Below are 12,916 nucleotides of genomic sequence, written 5' to 3' on the forward strand. Positions count from 1 at the left end.
TCACTTTAACACAGCACATCACAAGATACGGGTACAACTGACTGACAGAAAGAAGAAAAGGGAGCAGGTAATACTCCTTCACGCAAACCCTTTATTCGGTTGAGCTTCAAAGTAAACCAGCAGCAATTACAGCTGGGTCATACTTTGTGGTGCTAATTTGAGCAGAAAAGTGATGGTCACTGGCCTTTCAGCCCCCAGGTATATCCCTGGCAACTGAGTCAAATAACAATTGCAGCATCACACAAGCAGACATTCAGAATAATTTTAAAAGGCGAGACCCACAGTCCCAAATATCCTCAGAAATAAGATTCATTGGGTTTGCAAGGTTTAGAAACATGGGGGTAAGGGAACAGGAATGGGCAAGGACTCCTCTTATGTTTATAGACACACTGGCCAGGTAAGGAGAAACTGGTATAGTACCATGAAAAGCAGCAGGTTATTTTGAAAATACACAAAGACAATGTATTTGCAGTTTGGCTGTTTTAACAATATCACCTACCTTCACTCCATGTCCAATATCATCTAGAATTGTATAATCAATAGGTTTCCTGATGTAGCGAACTGGTCGCTCCAAGTTAGCTGGTGCAATGATTTTGTGAGTTCTTGAGGTGTTTTTGTTTGTAGTCAAGATACCAATTTCTCTTCTAGCAACTTTCTCTTTGTGAATGTCCACCGTCTACAAAAGACGCAGTGTATTTACTAACAGTGGTATGCATTTGAATACAGAGTCAGTATAAAAAAAATTGTATCAGTTCCAATGTTTCAAAGATCTCTGTGTACTCTGCTAAACATATCACTACATATACTTGATTACACCATCTTTGTTCAATTTACTGTTGAACTTGACACCTCTAAACCCACACTAATAGCTACGAGTTCTTCAGATTTTCTGCTATTCTCATTCTTTACAGCTCAGAAAAATTCCTTCTCCTTTGCATTCTTACTAGATCCCATTAACTTACTGACACTGGTTTATAATATTCCTTCAGTTATCCCTTTCAATTTTACAGTTGCTCTCTAAGCTTGTCTTTGAAGTATTCTCCAACTAGATGAAGTGTAAGGATACCTTCCCAAACCTTAACTTTTATGGCCTGAAAACTGAACAATTAGCAGGTTTTCTTACACTGTAAACTGGTTTGCTAACCTAGGACTTATATGATAGAATAAAATTTCACTCGGACAAACCAACAAGTTGTTTCAGTCATTACAAATCACTCATCACAAGTAATCGTTAGATTTTAGAAGGTGCTCAGTCCTACTTTATCCACAGTGAAGCCAATGGTTAAACCTAGCACCTCTACTTTGAATGCCTAAGGCCAGCACTGAAAACTCCTCCCTCCACATATTACAAGTATCACAGGAGAACCTCCAGTGTAAGACAAAGCCCTGCTGAAAACTCATTGCCTGAAACCACGTACTTGAATATTATTTGGTGACAAGACTAGAAAAAAGCTACCAAAAAGTCTACTTCCCCCTTTCAGGGGGAAAAAAAAATAGATAGATATATATATATATCTCTAATCATAGTGCATGGAGTTTTTGCATCATTTGAAACAAAAATAACTCCTTGCTCACAGAGCAGTTTTCCTTGTAGGAAATTTGCTACAGTGAACAAAGCTTTTAGATGTAAGCTGGAAAAAAAAGTAAGAAAACAGTCGGAATCACCACCATTAGTATTTCTAAACATTCATAGGATTTCTTGTTAGCACTTTAGTGATTATGAATGGTACCAGAAACACTTTTCACAGTTAGAAAACAGTCTCTATGGCAAACAAGGAATAGGTGCAAATGAGAACTCACTTTCATAACACACTCTTTAAAACTGTAATTTTCTTTGGGTAGGGATTGGGGCAGTGGGGTTGGTTACACTGTTAACTCTTTGTTTATGCTACTGATACCAAACCAGGCAAAATGGACTCTGTATTATCTTGTGCAACCATCATAATCTTTAAAACAAAAACAAAACAAAAAACTAAAAAAACCCCAAACAAACTACAAAAAACCCTAAGTTATACCTTCACATTCTTTCCAGAAATACCAGGGCCATTATATGGAAGCTCAAATTACTATCTATAAAGATTACCTAGTATTTCCCAGCAACATATTTTCAAGATCTTGCAACTTTGCTAAAATTAAGCACTCAATACAGCTTTGCCGTGTACATTTCTGCCACCTCTAGTACCACCTGCCTAGAACTGTACAGTTTCTACCAAAGCTGCACAACTGCTTCTTAAAACAAAGCTACACAAAAATAGATTAGTCAAGGTCAAAACATGTTGGCAACCCTCTCTTTGGAAAGCTTCAGTTTTTTGAGCAATTCTTTGAAATTTAATAGGAGTAGTTAAACTATCTAGGACACATCTGCCATCACCCTCACAAAAACCCACTTGGATTTGGCCAATATATGAACTCTACAAAAATTTGTAGTTCATACAAGCTTAACAGATGTTTATTTCTACAACTATTTAACAACGAAAAGACTTTCCAACCAAATTTGCTGAAGTCTTTCCTGAAGCTCCCTGTGATGACCAGGTCTATTTACTATCCCCCAATACAATAGTGCAGATCAGATCTTCACAGCTTTTACGATAGTATTGATTGTACAAATATCAGTGCAAACAGAGCACATGAAAACGTCCCAGGCCAGAGAACCAAAAGTGTACCATTCTGCATCAGGGTCATGATCAGTATTTTATCTTCCATCACAGCTTTCTATCTCTTCTCTGTGTCAGACCTTTGCTTTTGCAGCATACTGGAAAAAACAGCTTTGGAAAAAGCAGCAGTCGTATCAAAGAGATCATCTACAGAATCCTCACCTCGCGGGGAGGAGTTAGAAAGCACATGCTTTCTTGATAAGCTAATAGCATGTGATTGCGACAGCTTGGAGGACAGCCTCATGTTTAATAGGACTGCAGCATTATCTCAGACTTCATCTTGTGATCTAGACATGTCGCTAGAGACCTGGAGAAACATTACATTGTTCTTTGCATGCTCTTTGTCTCACAGACCTCCGATACCATTTCCTAGAATGTGAAGCAAAGCTCAGCTGCCCCAGCAGCTGCTCCTCTGAACCCTATGCTACACTGTAAGATGTCTCACAGGTAATCAATCACAGAATGTTAGGGAATGGAAGGGACCTTGAAAGCTCATCCAGTCCAATCCCCCTGCCGGAGTAGGAACACCCAGATGAGGTTACACAGGAAGGTGTCCAGGAGGGTTTTGAATGTCTCCAGAGTAGGAGACTCCACAATCCCCCTGGGCAGCCTGGTCCAGTGTTCTGTCACAGTTACTGAGAAGTTTCTTCTCAAATTTAAGTGGAACCTTTTGTGTTCCAGTTTGAACCCATTACCCCTTGTCCTATCACTGGTTGTCACCGAGAAGAGCCTGGCTCCTTCCTCCTGACACTCACCCTTTATATATCTGTAAACATTAATGAGGTCACCCCTCTGTCTCCTCTTCTCCAGCTGCAGAGCCCCAGCTCCCTCAGCCTTTCCTCACACGGGAGATGCTCCACTCCCTTCAGCATCTTGGTGGCTGCGCTGGACTCTCTCCAGCAGTTCCCTGTCCTTCTGGAACTGAGGGGCCACAACTGGACACAATATTCCAGGTGTGGTCTCACCAGGGCAGAGTAGAGGGGCAGGAGAACCTCTCTGACCTACTGACCACCCCCCTTCTAATCCACCCCAGGTACCATTGGCCTTCCTGGTCACAAGGGCCCAGTGCTGGCTCATGGTCATCCTGCTGTCCCCAGGACCCCCAGGTCCCTTTCCCCTATGCTGCTCTCTAATGGGTCATTCCCCAAATTATACTGGAACCTGGGGTTGTTCCTAACCAGATTCAAGACTCTACATCTGCCCTTGTTGTATTTCATTAAATTTTTCCCTGCCCAACACTCCAGCCTGTCCAGGTCTCTGGATGGCAGCACAGCCTCTGGCACGTCAGCCACTCCTCCCAGCTTGGTGTCATCAGCAAACTTGCTGACAGTCACTCTATTCCCTCATCCAAATAACTGATGAATATATTGAATAATACAGGCCCCAGTACTGACCCCTGAGGCACTGCACTAGATCCAGGCCTCCAACTGGACTCTGCCCCATTGACCACGACTCTCTGGCTTCTTCCCTTCAGCCAGTTCCCAGTCCACCTCACTACCCGGTCATCCAGACCGCACTCCCTCAGTTTAGCTGTGAGGATGCTGTGGGAGACTGTGTCAAATACCTTACTCAAGTCAAGGTAGATCACGTCCACCGCTCTGCCATCATCCATCCATCTTGTTATGTCCTCATAAAAGTCAATGAGGTTGGTCAAGCATGACTTCCCCTTGGTGAAGCCATGCTGACTGCCCCTAATGACCCTCTTATCCCTGAGATGCCTGGAGATGGCATCAAGGAGAAGTCGTTCCATCAGTTTCCCAGGGATGGAGGTGAGGCTGACTCATCTAGAGTTACCCGGATCCTCCTTTCTGGCCTTTTTGAAGACTGCAGTGACATTTGCTTTCCTCCAGCCCTCAGGCACCTCTCCCGTTTCCCAAGACTTGGCAAAGATGATGGAGAGCGGTCCAGCAATGACCTCAGCCAGCTCCTTCAGCACCCACGGGTGCATCCCATCCGGACCCATGGATTTATGGATGTCCAGATTGCCTCGCTGCTCTCTAACCCAGTCCTCATCAACCCAGGCAAACTCCTCCATTGTCCTGCCTTCCTCTGGGGCCTCAGCGGTACAGGGCTCCTCATGACAGCCTCCGGCAGAGTAGACAAAGTAGCATTCAGTAACTCTGCCTTCTCTGTATCTTCTGTCACCAGGGCACCCACCTCGTTCATCAGTGGGCCTACATTGCCTCTGGTGTTAGTTTTATCTGCCACGTATTGGAAAAAGCTCTTCCTGTTGTCCTTTGAAACATCAAAGTCTTACAGGTCTGGATCTGGTAATTCAGAACCAGTTTACGCCTTGGACACTATGCTCTCAGTGCCTAATTTCAACCCACAAATTAGAAGGAAATAATGAGTGCAGTGTTGGCAAGATGATTTCTTCTTACTGCATTTCAAGTGCTTGACCTCTGTAAATTTAAATATGTTATTTTAGTATTTACTTATGCAATTATTAATATCCATAAATACTATGTGAGTGCAGATATTTTATGTGCATGTGACTGTAGTGACAGTATCTTGGCACTGTGGATATTTGTTTCCATGAATGAAAAGCAAGTTTTTTTAATTATTCATAGGAGTTGTGAGTCCAACCAGTTTCCTTAAGGATTATCGTGATCAGTGAGGCTCGACTACATGAACAAACAATGAAATGCATAAAAACTAATTAAAACCTAAGTTCATCTAATGGGAATTCTCTTGCATGATGATTCATAAGAGTATAAAAGTGGCACCTAATTCTGGTACGTACTCCTAAAATAGTATTGAAAAGCATTTTGCTTTTTCAAAAATTCCATTTTCTTGCTTAGTAGACTACTGGAGTCATTAGATCTTAAGACACCTATAAAGCAGCAAAAAGGAACATTTGAGGTATTCGAGTAGTTAAGGAAGGAACAAAGATTTACCTGCTATTAAAGAAAATGAAAACATCCACAAGACACAGGTAATTATTGCAGATGGGATACACTGTGCCCATCTTTAACTTAAACTACTCTTTTCTAACAAGGACTTTCAGACTCTTGACAATAGTATTGAGCACTTTTTTTTCACCCCATAGCTCCACGACCTTTGGTAAAAGCTTTTAAATAACAGTTTGTTAGAGGTCAGGCTCATTACTAGCATCTTTTCATACATTTGCCAAGACATCTACAATAAGGGAAGGACTAGCTTAAGGGCAGGGGGCGGGGGGGTGTAAACAGCTGCAGTTTTGCCTTTTCTTTTTCTATTAGGTTTTTCTGGCCATTTGGAAACATCAAGTTTCCATACTGAATTCAATAAAAACAGCCTCCAGATGTGTAAAGATTAAAATAGAAAAACCGTTAAATCATTTCCGGGATTCCAAAGGTAACACTATTTACCACCGAAAAGTCACTGAACTCAGAGTTTTGAGAAACAGTCTCTTCTACCTGCAAGTGAAATTTCTTGAAGTATTAAGTTACCACTTTGAAAGTCTAAACTGTAATGACATTTCAGAAATAGAAGTCTCCAGCAGACTTGATTTCTTTCTCTTCTCAAAACATTCTAATTTAAAGTTAGCATTTTATTGTCAGTCTGTTAGTGTGGATTTCTACAATCCAGTTTTAAAAAAAACATTATTAAAACCTGAAAATCTGCCAGATTGATTTAAAGAATTTGGACGTTAACCACATTTTGCAGTGCTTGCTAACCTGTAAAATAAACACAATTTTTTTAACAAGTATAAATATTTATACCGATGAACTGTATTTAGGATTTAAATTGTCTGCCAAATATGAAACCCTGTATAACATGTAGTTCTGGACAAGGTTCAAGAAGGCAAATAAGAATGGATTCATCAGCTTTTAGAACAAATCAAAGTAATTCCAAATTTAATAACTTGAATTAAAATAGTTTCAATAGTAATTATTTCCTTATTGAGGATCTATATATAATCTGGAAAACCACAAATGATTATCAGCTTCCTTTTCAGCTCTTTGATTAAGTTGGCATTTAGAAGGAAACACAGAAAGTCAGATAAGTTGGCATTTTATCAATGAACAGAATATTTTATCTTCTAATCCTGTCTCTTCTAGTCTAAGCTACACTTGAACAAAACAAGCATTTTTGAAAAAAAGTTTCTTACTAAGAGCCAAATGGTTTTGCTCCCTTCTTTGGAGAATATGTGGAATTCCAGATCAGAATTAAAAGCAGGATTACACATCCAGGTATCATAATTTGCATTAGTGTTTCCTAAACATACATTATCAATAGCTACCGACCAAAGCATTAATACGGTGAGCAGATTGTAATTACCGCCTGTTATCTGTCCTACATTACCGACATCAGTTCCGTTCAGACTGACTGATAATTTGGCAATACGGTGTTGAACCATGAGGCATTTTAAGTGGTACTAGAACAGTCCAATAAACTTTACGGCCAATGTAAAAAAGACTGAAACATACAAAAAAAAGACCAAGGATGTCTTCTCATGTTAGGAAATTTGATTATGATTCTGGAACAAGCCTGAAAACAAATTATTTATTACACAGAAAATGTGACAAAAGAAATTCAGTTTTTAGAGAAAAATAACCACCAAAATCAAGACAAATGAAACAGCTACAACACTGGTATTGTAGGATTAAGCCATTTCTGAATATATTGAATTCAACTTAATAAAGTTAATTAGATCAAAACACTTCACGTACGTAATAGCCAAAATTCAAAGAGTCTTCTCCTCCGATACAATTTCTTGCCTGAAGATTTGGAAGGGATCCTACAAAAAACCCCAACCATGAAGGATAAAAAGAAAAGCAACAACAAAAACCCCTCAATTTTCAATTTTACAGCAATATTAAAAGAAAAACCCCACAACTTTTTTTTGGTTGGTCAAGGGCAGCCTATGAGTTTTGGTAGATACATCTTCATCAGGTGTTGGGCGCTGGTGATTTAGTGCTCCATTTTAACTAACTAGCCATTTTGTATAAACGCCAAAGACACTCTAACCTAGCACCTCAGCTTCTCAGAAGCAAAATATTCAAAATGCTATGGCTCTTTTCCCAAAAGTTCCTTTACAGAAACTGTGCAACTAAATTAACTTTCCACACCTATGAAACTTCAGTAAACCCTGAATATTTTTATTCATATACTATCTCTTGTGTCAGGCTTTTAAATAATTGAAATAGTTATCAGCTGGCACTAGCCTGTCTAGAAGCACGTGGATACACACACAAGCACTCACACACACCCATATACACACACAGAGCACATATACACACATACACAGTACATACACATGCACACACAGAGTAATTTGTGACATTTTCTGGGAAAAAAATGAAGTGACTATTCCATAGATTATCAAGTAGCATATAATGGAAGAAATCAAACTTTTCAGCTTATTTTTGAGGATGCAGTTGCATGAGCTAACTGAGGCAACCTAACAGCGTACTGCTAGCAAAAGGGAAGTTGTCCCCAGCCCCTCCTTTTCACCTGCTCTGGAATTCATCTGACTCCTCCATGAACCCATTCTGGTCATTAAACTGGCATAAAATCATTCACTTATTTTGCTGCTTCAGGCCTCTACTAGCTTAGCAACCCTTTCAGCACCAGCAAGTCAAAATATCAGCTCAATCTGCTTATTTCCTACCTTATATGGCTCCTACTTCCAAATGTCTTTCTAAACACCACAATATTATTTATCTTAATTCATGATGTTACCTCATGGAGATCAAGAAACCCTAGCAGCCAAAATGCATTGGTCAAATAAGACAAAAAATATTCAGTAAGGATGCAAAAAAACTCTCAAGTAACAAAAAACAAAACAAAAAACCACCACCAAACAGAAAGCACTGCCTCATTGCTCTCAATTTCTCTTTTAATGCATCATTAGCATGTAAGCCTCCAATAAATCTCTCATCTATCCTCAGCCCACTCTGGCAGTCAAAATTCTCTCATCAGTGGGTTCCTGATAACAGTAGCTTAGTTTACTGCTGCCCAGAAAAACTGTGAACAACAGCAGGTGCTCTGTAGTCACACACAAACTTGAATCATTAATTTTGCCTTTTGTTCATGTCATTGCAAACTACTTTTTGTTAAGAAAACCCAGGAGCAAACTATTCCTGTCATCTATGCTTTTGTCATCAGGTACCAGTATTACAGTAACAGGAAAAATTAAAATATGACAACTATTGTTTTCTTCCATCCATTTCATACTTCTTTCTTTTAATTTTAAGCACCTGTAGCAAATAAATACCAAGTACTGCAAGTCACCTAATGGGAGCCAGAAAGCTTAATCTGTCCCTTAACATAATATTCTGATTTTTCCATTAGAAATTTTTCTGTGCTTTTCACTTATGCAGAATGGACTCCTCTCCAAACAATGAACTGGCCAAGAATACATTTAATCTCTTATCCTGTGTAAAATGTTCACACTAACACAGATACACAGTCACATAATGAGACCAATTCCCAGAATTAGTATGAGAAGAAATGTATCCTTCTGTTTTAAATGTGACTATTAGTCACAAAATGTTCAGGTGAGAGTTTTACTTGCTGTGTAATTTCAAGAACAAAGAGGAAAAAAAAAAATAAAATCAGGAAAAAAGTCTCACTTGTGAAATATGGTTGATTGAAGATTCCATGCGTCGAAGCTGGGATGCCTGGATATCCAGCATCTGGAGGACATTGTTGGCCAAAGTGTTGATCAGATAGGCTACGCTTGCTAACGACTGCGTTGTGTAGGCTTTGGTTTCTTCCAGGGCTCGCTGCTTATCTGCTGACTAAAAGCAGAAATAAATGTTAGAATGTTCCTCCTTTCCATTCACTCCCCAAAAGACACTAACTTTGTATTTTAAGAGCTTCTGCTTTTCTAAAGGAATTAAGCTACCACACAACATGTTCATCTTTTCTGGAAATACTTACTATGAAGTGCAACTTTTTATATTGTATTTTAGCACTAAACTTGAGATACTTACTGTTTAGGTCTTCTAAACTTTGTACTTCAATTTGATCTCATAACAGCCTGCAAGGATCTGCTAAATACCAGGTTCCTCATGTCTCCCAGTTTTTTAGACCTCATTATTGCCACAAATGGTCATTCACAGTGAATGAACTACAATTACTCCCTTAAAATGGCAGCTGATTTAAAATGTGAGAGGAATAATTTTTTAAAAGTCCTTATTTTTAAATATATTTTGTGCTTTTTCACATTGTCAGTATTTTATTCTATGAAGAATTAGAATGATCCATTTTTGTACTAGTAGAGCACCTAAAATATTTAAGCTATCAAGCCATAATATATCCATTAGAAGTTTAAAAACATACATACATTACAAACAACATTAAAAATAATAAGCTATGATTCTAGTTGACAGGATATCATGTTTCTTCTTTAATAACATTCAATACCACTAAGATACAATTCAGTACAAAGAATACAGATTAAAAGGGTCGTAAAACATACAACTAAGATGCTAAGAAATTTTCCAGTTTCCAAGGCTTTGGAATACACTGAATTTCACTTTTAGGTGATCATTCGCCACCTCACAGGTTGAGGGTCGTGTTTCTAAAGCAACAGTTGACAAACATTCTCTACTCTCATCTGCTATTACAATACTACAGTTCATAAAGTTATTTCATGTATATATTATTCACAAAATAAGCAGCTTAAGGACTCCCAAATGAAGGACTACAGAGCTCTTTTCCTCCACTCTCACACTGTTGGCTTCTAAACGCACCACTTCTTTCCCTCTTCCTACTCATAACCTCAGCTCAGTCTGCAAATATCACTGCAGCAGGCGTACATACCACAGGACACTTCCACAGCTATTCAAACAATTTCTGAATGGCAATAACAAAAATGACCAGAAGCTTGTCTGTTTTGCTCTGCAGCTGCTGACGAAGTCTATTTATAGGAGTAGAAACTGCTGATTTACATGAGCACACTGTACGTCCAGAATAGCTGAGTAGAAGCCAGCAGACACAATTTTTGTCATTAACAGCCAAAGTGAGAACAAAAGGAAAACAATCTATCATTTTAGAAATTATAAGCCTCTGCTATGGTTTTACTGCTTAAAGAAGAACAAATATGAGTAAGTGTTCAGAGTTAGTCTTTAAACGGGTGTAACCTAATAGCTAAATTCAAGTCACCCCCATTCACACCAGTTCAAACCAACAGGAACTGGTTTCTCAATGTTCAAACACGTTAAAAAATTCATACAGCAATCCTATAAATACATTTGAAACTCTCATTAGCACAAAACCCCTTTTGATTGAGAGGTCGAGTTTGTGTATCTGAATGACAACCTGAACAACCATGATTTGCTCTGTGTGCCTTTAGACAGAGCCCCAAATTCTCTGAAGCAAACTCCACTCATACTTGGCACAGCAAGATTAGTTTGAACTTCCTCCCTGTATACTAAAAGTTGCACGATGTGTTCAATTTTCAAATAAAAACGACTATTTGAATCTACTGTTGTCAAGCCACTTCACAACAACAACAACAAAAATTAATGACAGCATTTTAAAACAATCATGTTTACCCTAAAAATTTTCAAGAGATGAAAACTTGGGTCTCACAGAGCAACTAGCAAAAACAGTCTGGAATAGTTACAGCAATTCTAAAGTTCTGCTGTGGAGATATAATAATAAACATTAAAATTTAACTTGAAATGGGCTTGGCACAAAATGTAACTTTTCACTATGGAAAGTAGATTTCCCAAGATATTATCTTATGTGGTCCTACATAATGAGTTCGCCATGCACACTCCTGATAGACATCAAATGATATTGCTTACAACTGCTGCCATGCCCAAACCTAGCAACAGATTTAGACAACTAAACGGTACACTGACAACGATGTAACTATGGAACTGAAGGGATTTCTGCAAATAAGATCATGATTTCAAGTTATCTGTAAACCAAATTCAGACATAAACCTCATCAGACTAAGATGTGATACTCTGATCTTCAGAACACCAAAATATCGGCCAATATGCTTCATATCTGACTGTAAGGCAGGCAAAAGTTATTTCAATATCCACGCCTATCAAAATTATCAAGTGAAAGATAAAAATACTAATATGGCCCTAATCAAACTGAGAATACAGTAGGTTCAGTTACAGATGGAATACTGTTTCTATGGAGAATACTGAAAACAAGAGAAACGTGCTCTGCTCTGTTCATTCTAAAAAAAGGACAAGTTGCTACAATGAATACTCAAGGATATTAATCAGATCCTTAGAAGCTCTTCAGTTCTCAGAAACGTTACAGCCAGTATGATCAAGAACTGGTAGCAAGTGTGTTTTCAGTGCAATGACCTAAATTAAATGGCGTGAAACAGACCACTTAATATCTCTAAGTTTTAAAGTTTTTAAATATCTAGCACCCACACACACATAAAATTCTGCATGCCTATGAAAAATATGGACAGCATAACATCTACACACACACCACTCGCAGGGAAGCAATGCTTCCACCTGTTAGATCAGCTTTATCAGTACTTTTCTAAAAATTAGATTTAAGACATCAAAGCCACTGTTTGACAAATAAGTCTTTTACAACACTGCCAACATCGGCAGCCTCTCATTCCTCATCCTAACACATTCACTCAGTTGTGACAGTACTGGATTTGCAGGGCCACATGGTGGACTGAGTACCTAATCTAGTTTACAAATAACCTAAGAAACAAATGGTCACGTTAAACTTCAGCCAATTCCACTATCTTCCCTGCCATGCAAACTTGCAAACACCTGCACTAGCAAAACAAAGTAGATGGCACAAAAAAGAGCTGATCATGCTTGCTGAATTATGGTAGGAGCAACTAATCATATTATGGAGATTCAGGTTCCAGATTCAGCAGCAGTACCTGTGGGAGTAGAGGTCCCCAAACTGAGATGACTGAGAGACTGAGAGAACCCAGAGGTCCCCTTTGCTGTAGTGAATTAGACCAGGAGGCAAGTCCAAGATGAAAATAATTTATTCCATAAATCAAATTATGAATTTTCCCTCATCCAAACAACTGCATGGCCACTAAAACACAGGGAAGCATACAATCAAGAATAAGAAGAGAAGAACTATCAGAGTTGTTTTGCTGCTAAAGAAAAGGAACAAGTAATGGAAAGTAGACATCATTGCAGTTCCATCAGCCCTCCCCTACCTACAACTTTTTCTTTTTACAAGACCTCTGCACAGTGTCTCATGTGTTTCCCTGTTTTTTTCCACTAACTTTGTTAAGAATGCTGCTGCATCTTCACCTCTTAAACTTCCAGCTTCAACTTTTCCAACAATACTAAGAAGATACTTGAGCATCACAG

At 38.7% G+C, this 12,916-nt stretch overlaps 1 protein-coding gene across 19 annotated transcripts in view; it reads right to left on the reverse strand.

Annotated features, from left to right (window-relative positions):
- ABI2 (abl interactor 2) overlaps nucleotides 1–12,916 on the reverse strand; it is a 65,203-nt gene that overhangs the window by 27,365 nt on the left and 24,922 nt on the right. For 14 of the 19 annotated variants that reach the window (XM_065840455.2, XM_065840454.2, XM_065840465.2 and 11 more), the window contains 2 exons: nucleotides 9,215–9,382; nucleotides 500–676 (listed from right to left, as the gene is read on the reverse strand). In XM_065840455.2, coding sequence (XP_065696527.1) covers nucleotides 500–676; nucleotides 9,215–9,382 — 345 coding nt within the window. The remainder of the gene's footprint in view (nucleotides 1–499; nucleotides 677–9,214; nucleotides 9,383–12,916) is intronic. The other 5 variants (XM_065840467.2, XM_065840469.2, XM_065840466.2 and 2 more) reach the window with 1 other exon arrangement.

This window comes from Patagioenas fasciata, chromosome 7 (genome assembly GCF_037038585.1).
Source record: "Patagioenas fasciata isolate bPatFas1 chromosome 7, bPatFas1.hap1, whole genome shotgun sequence".
NCBI lineage: Eukaryota > Metazoa > Chordata > Aves > Columbiformes > Columbidae > Patagioenas > Patagioenas fasciata.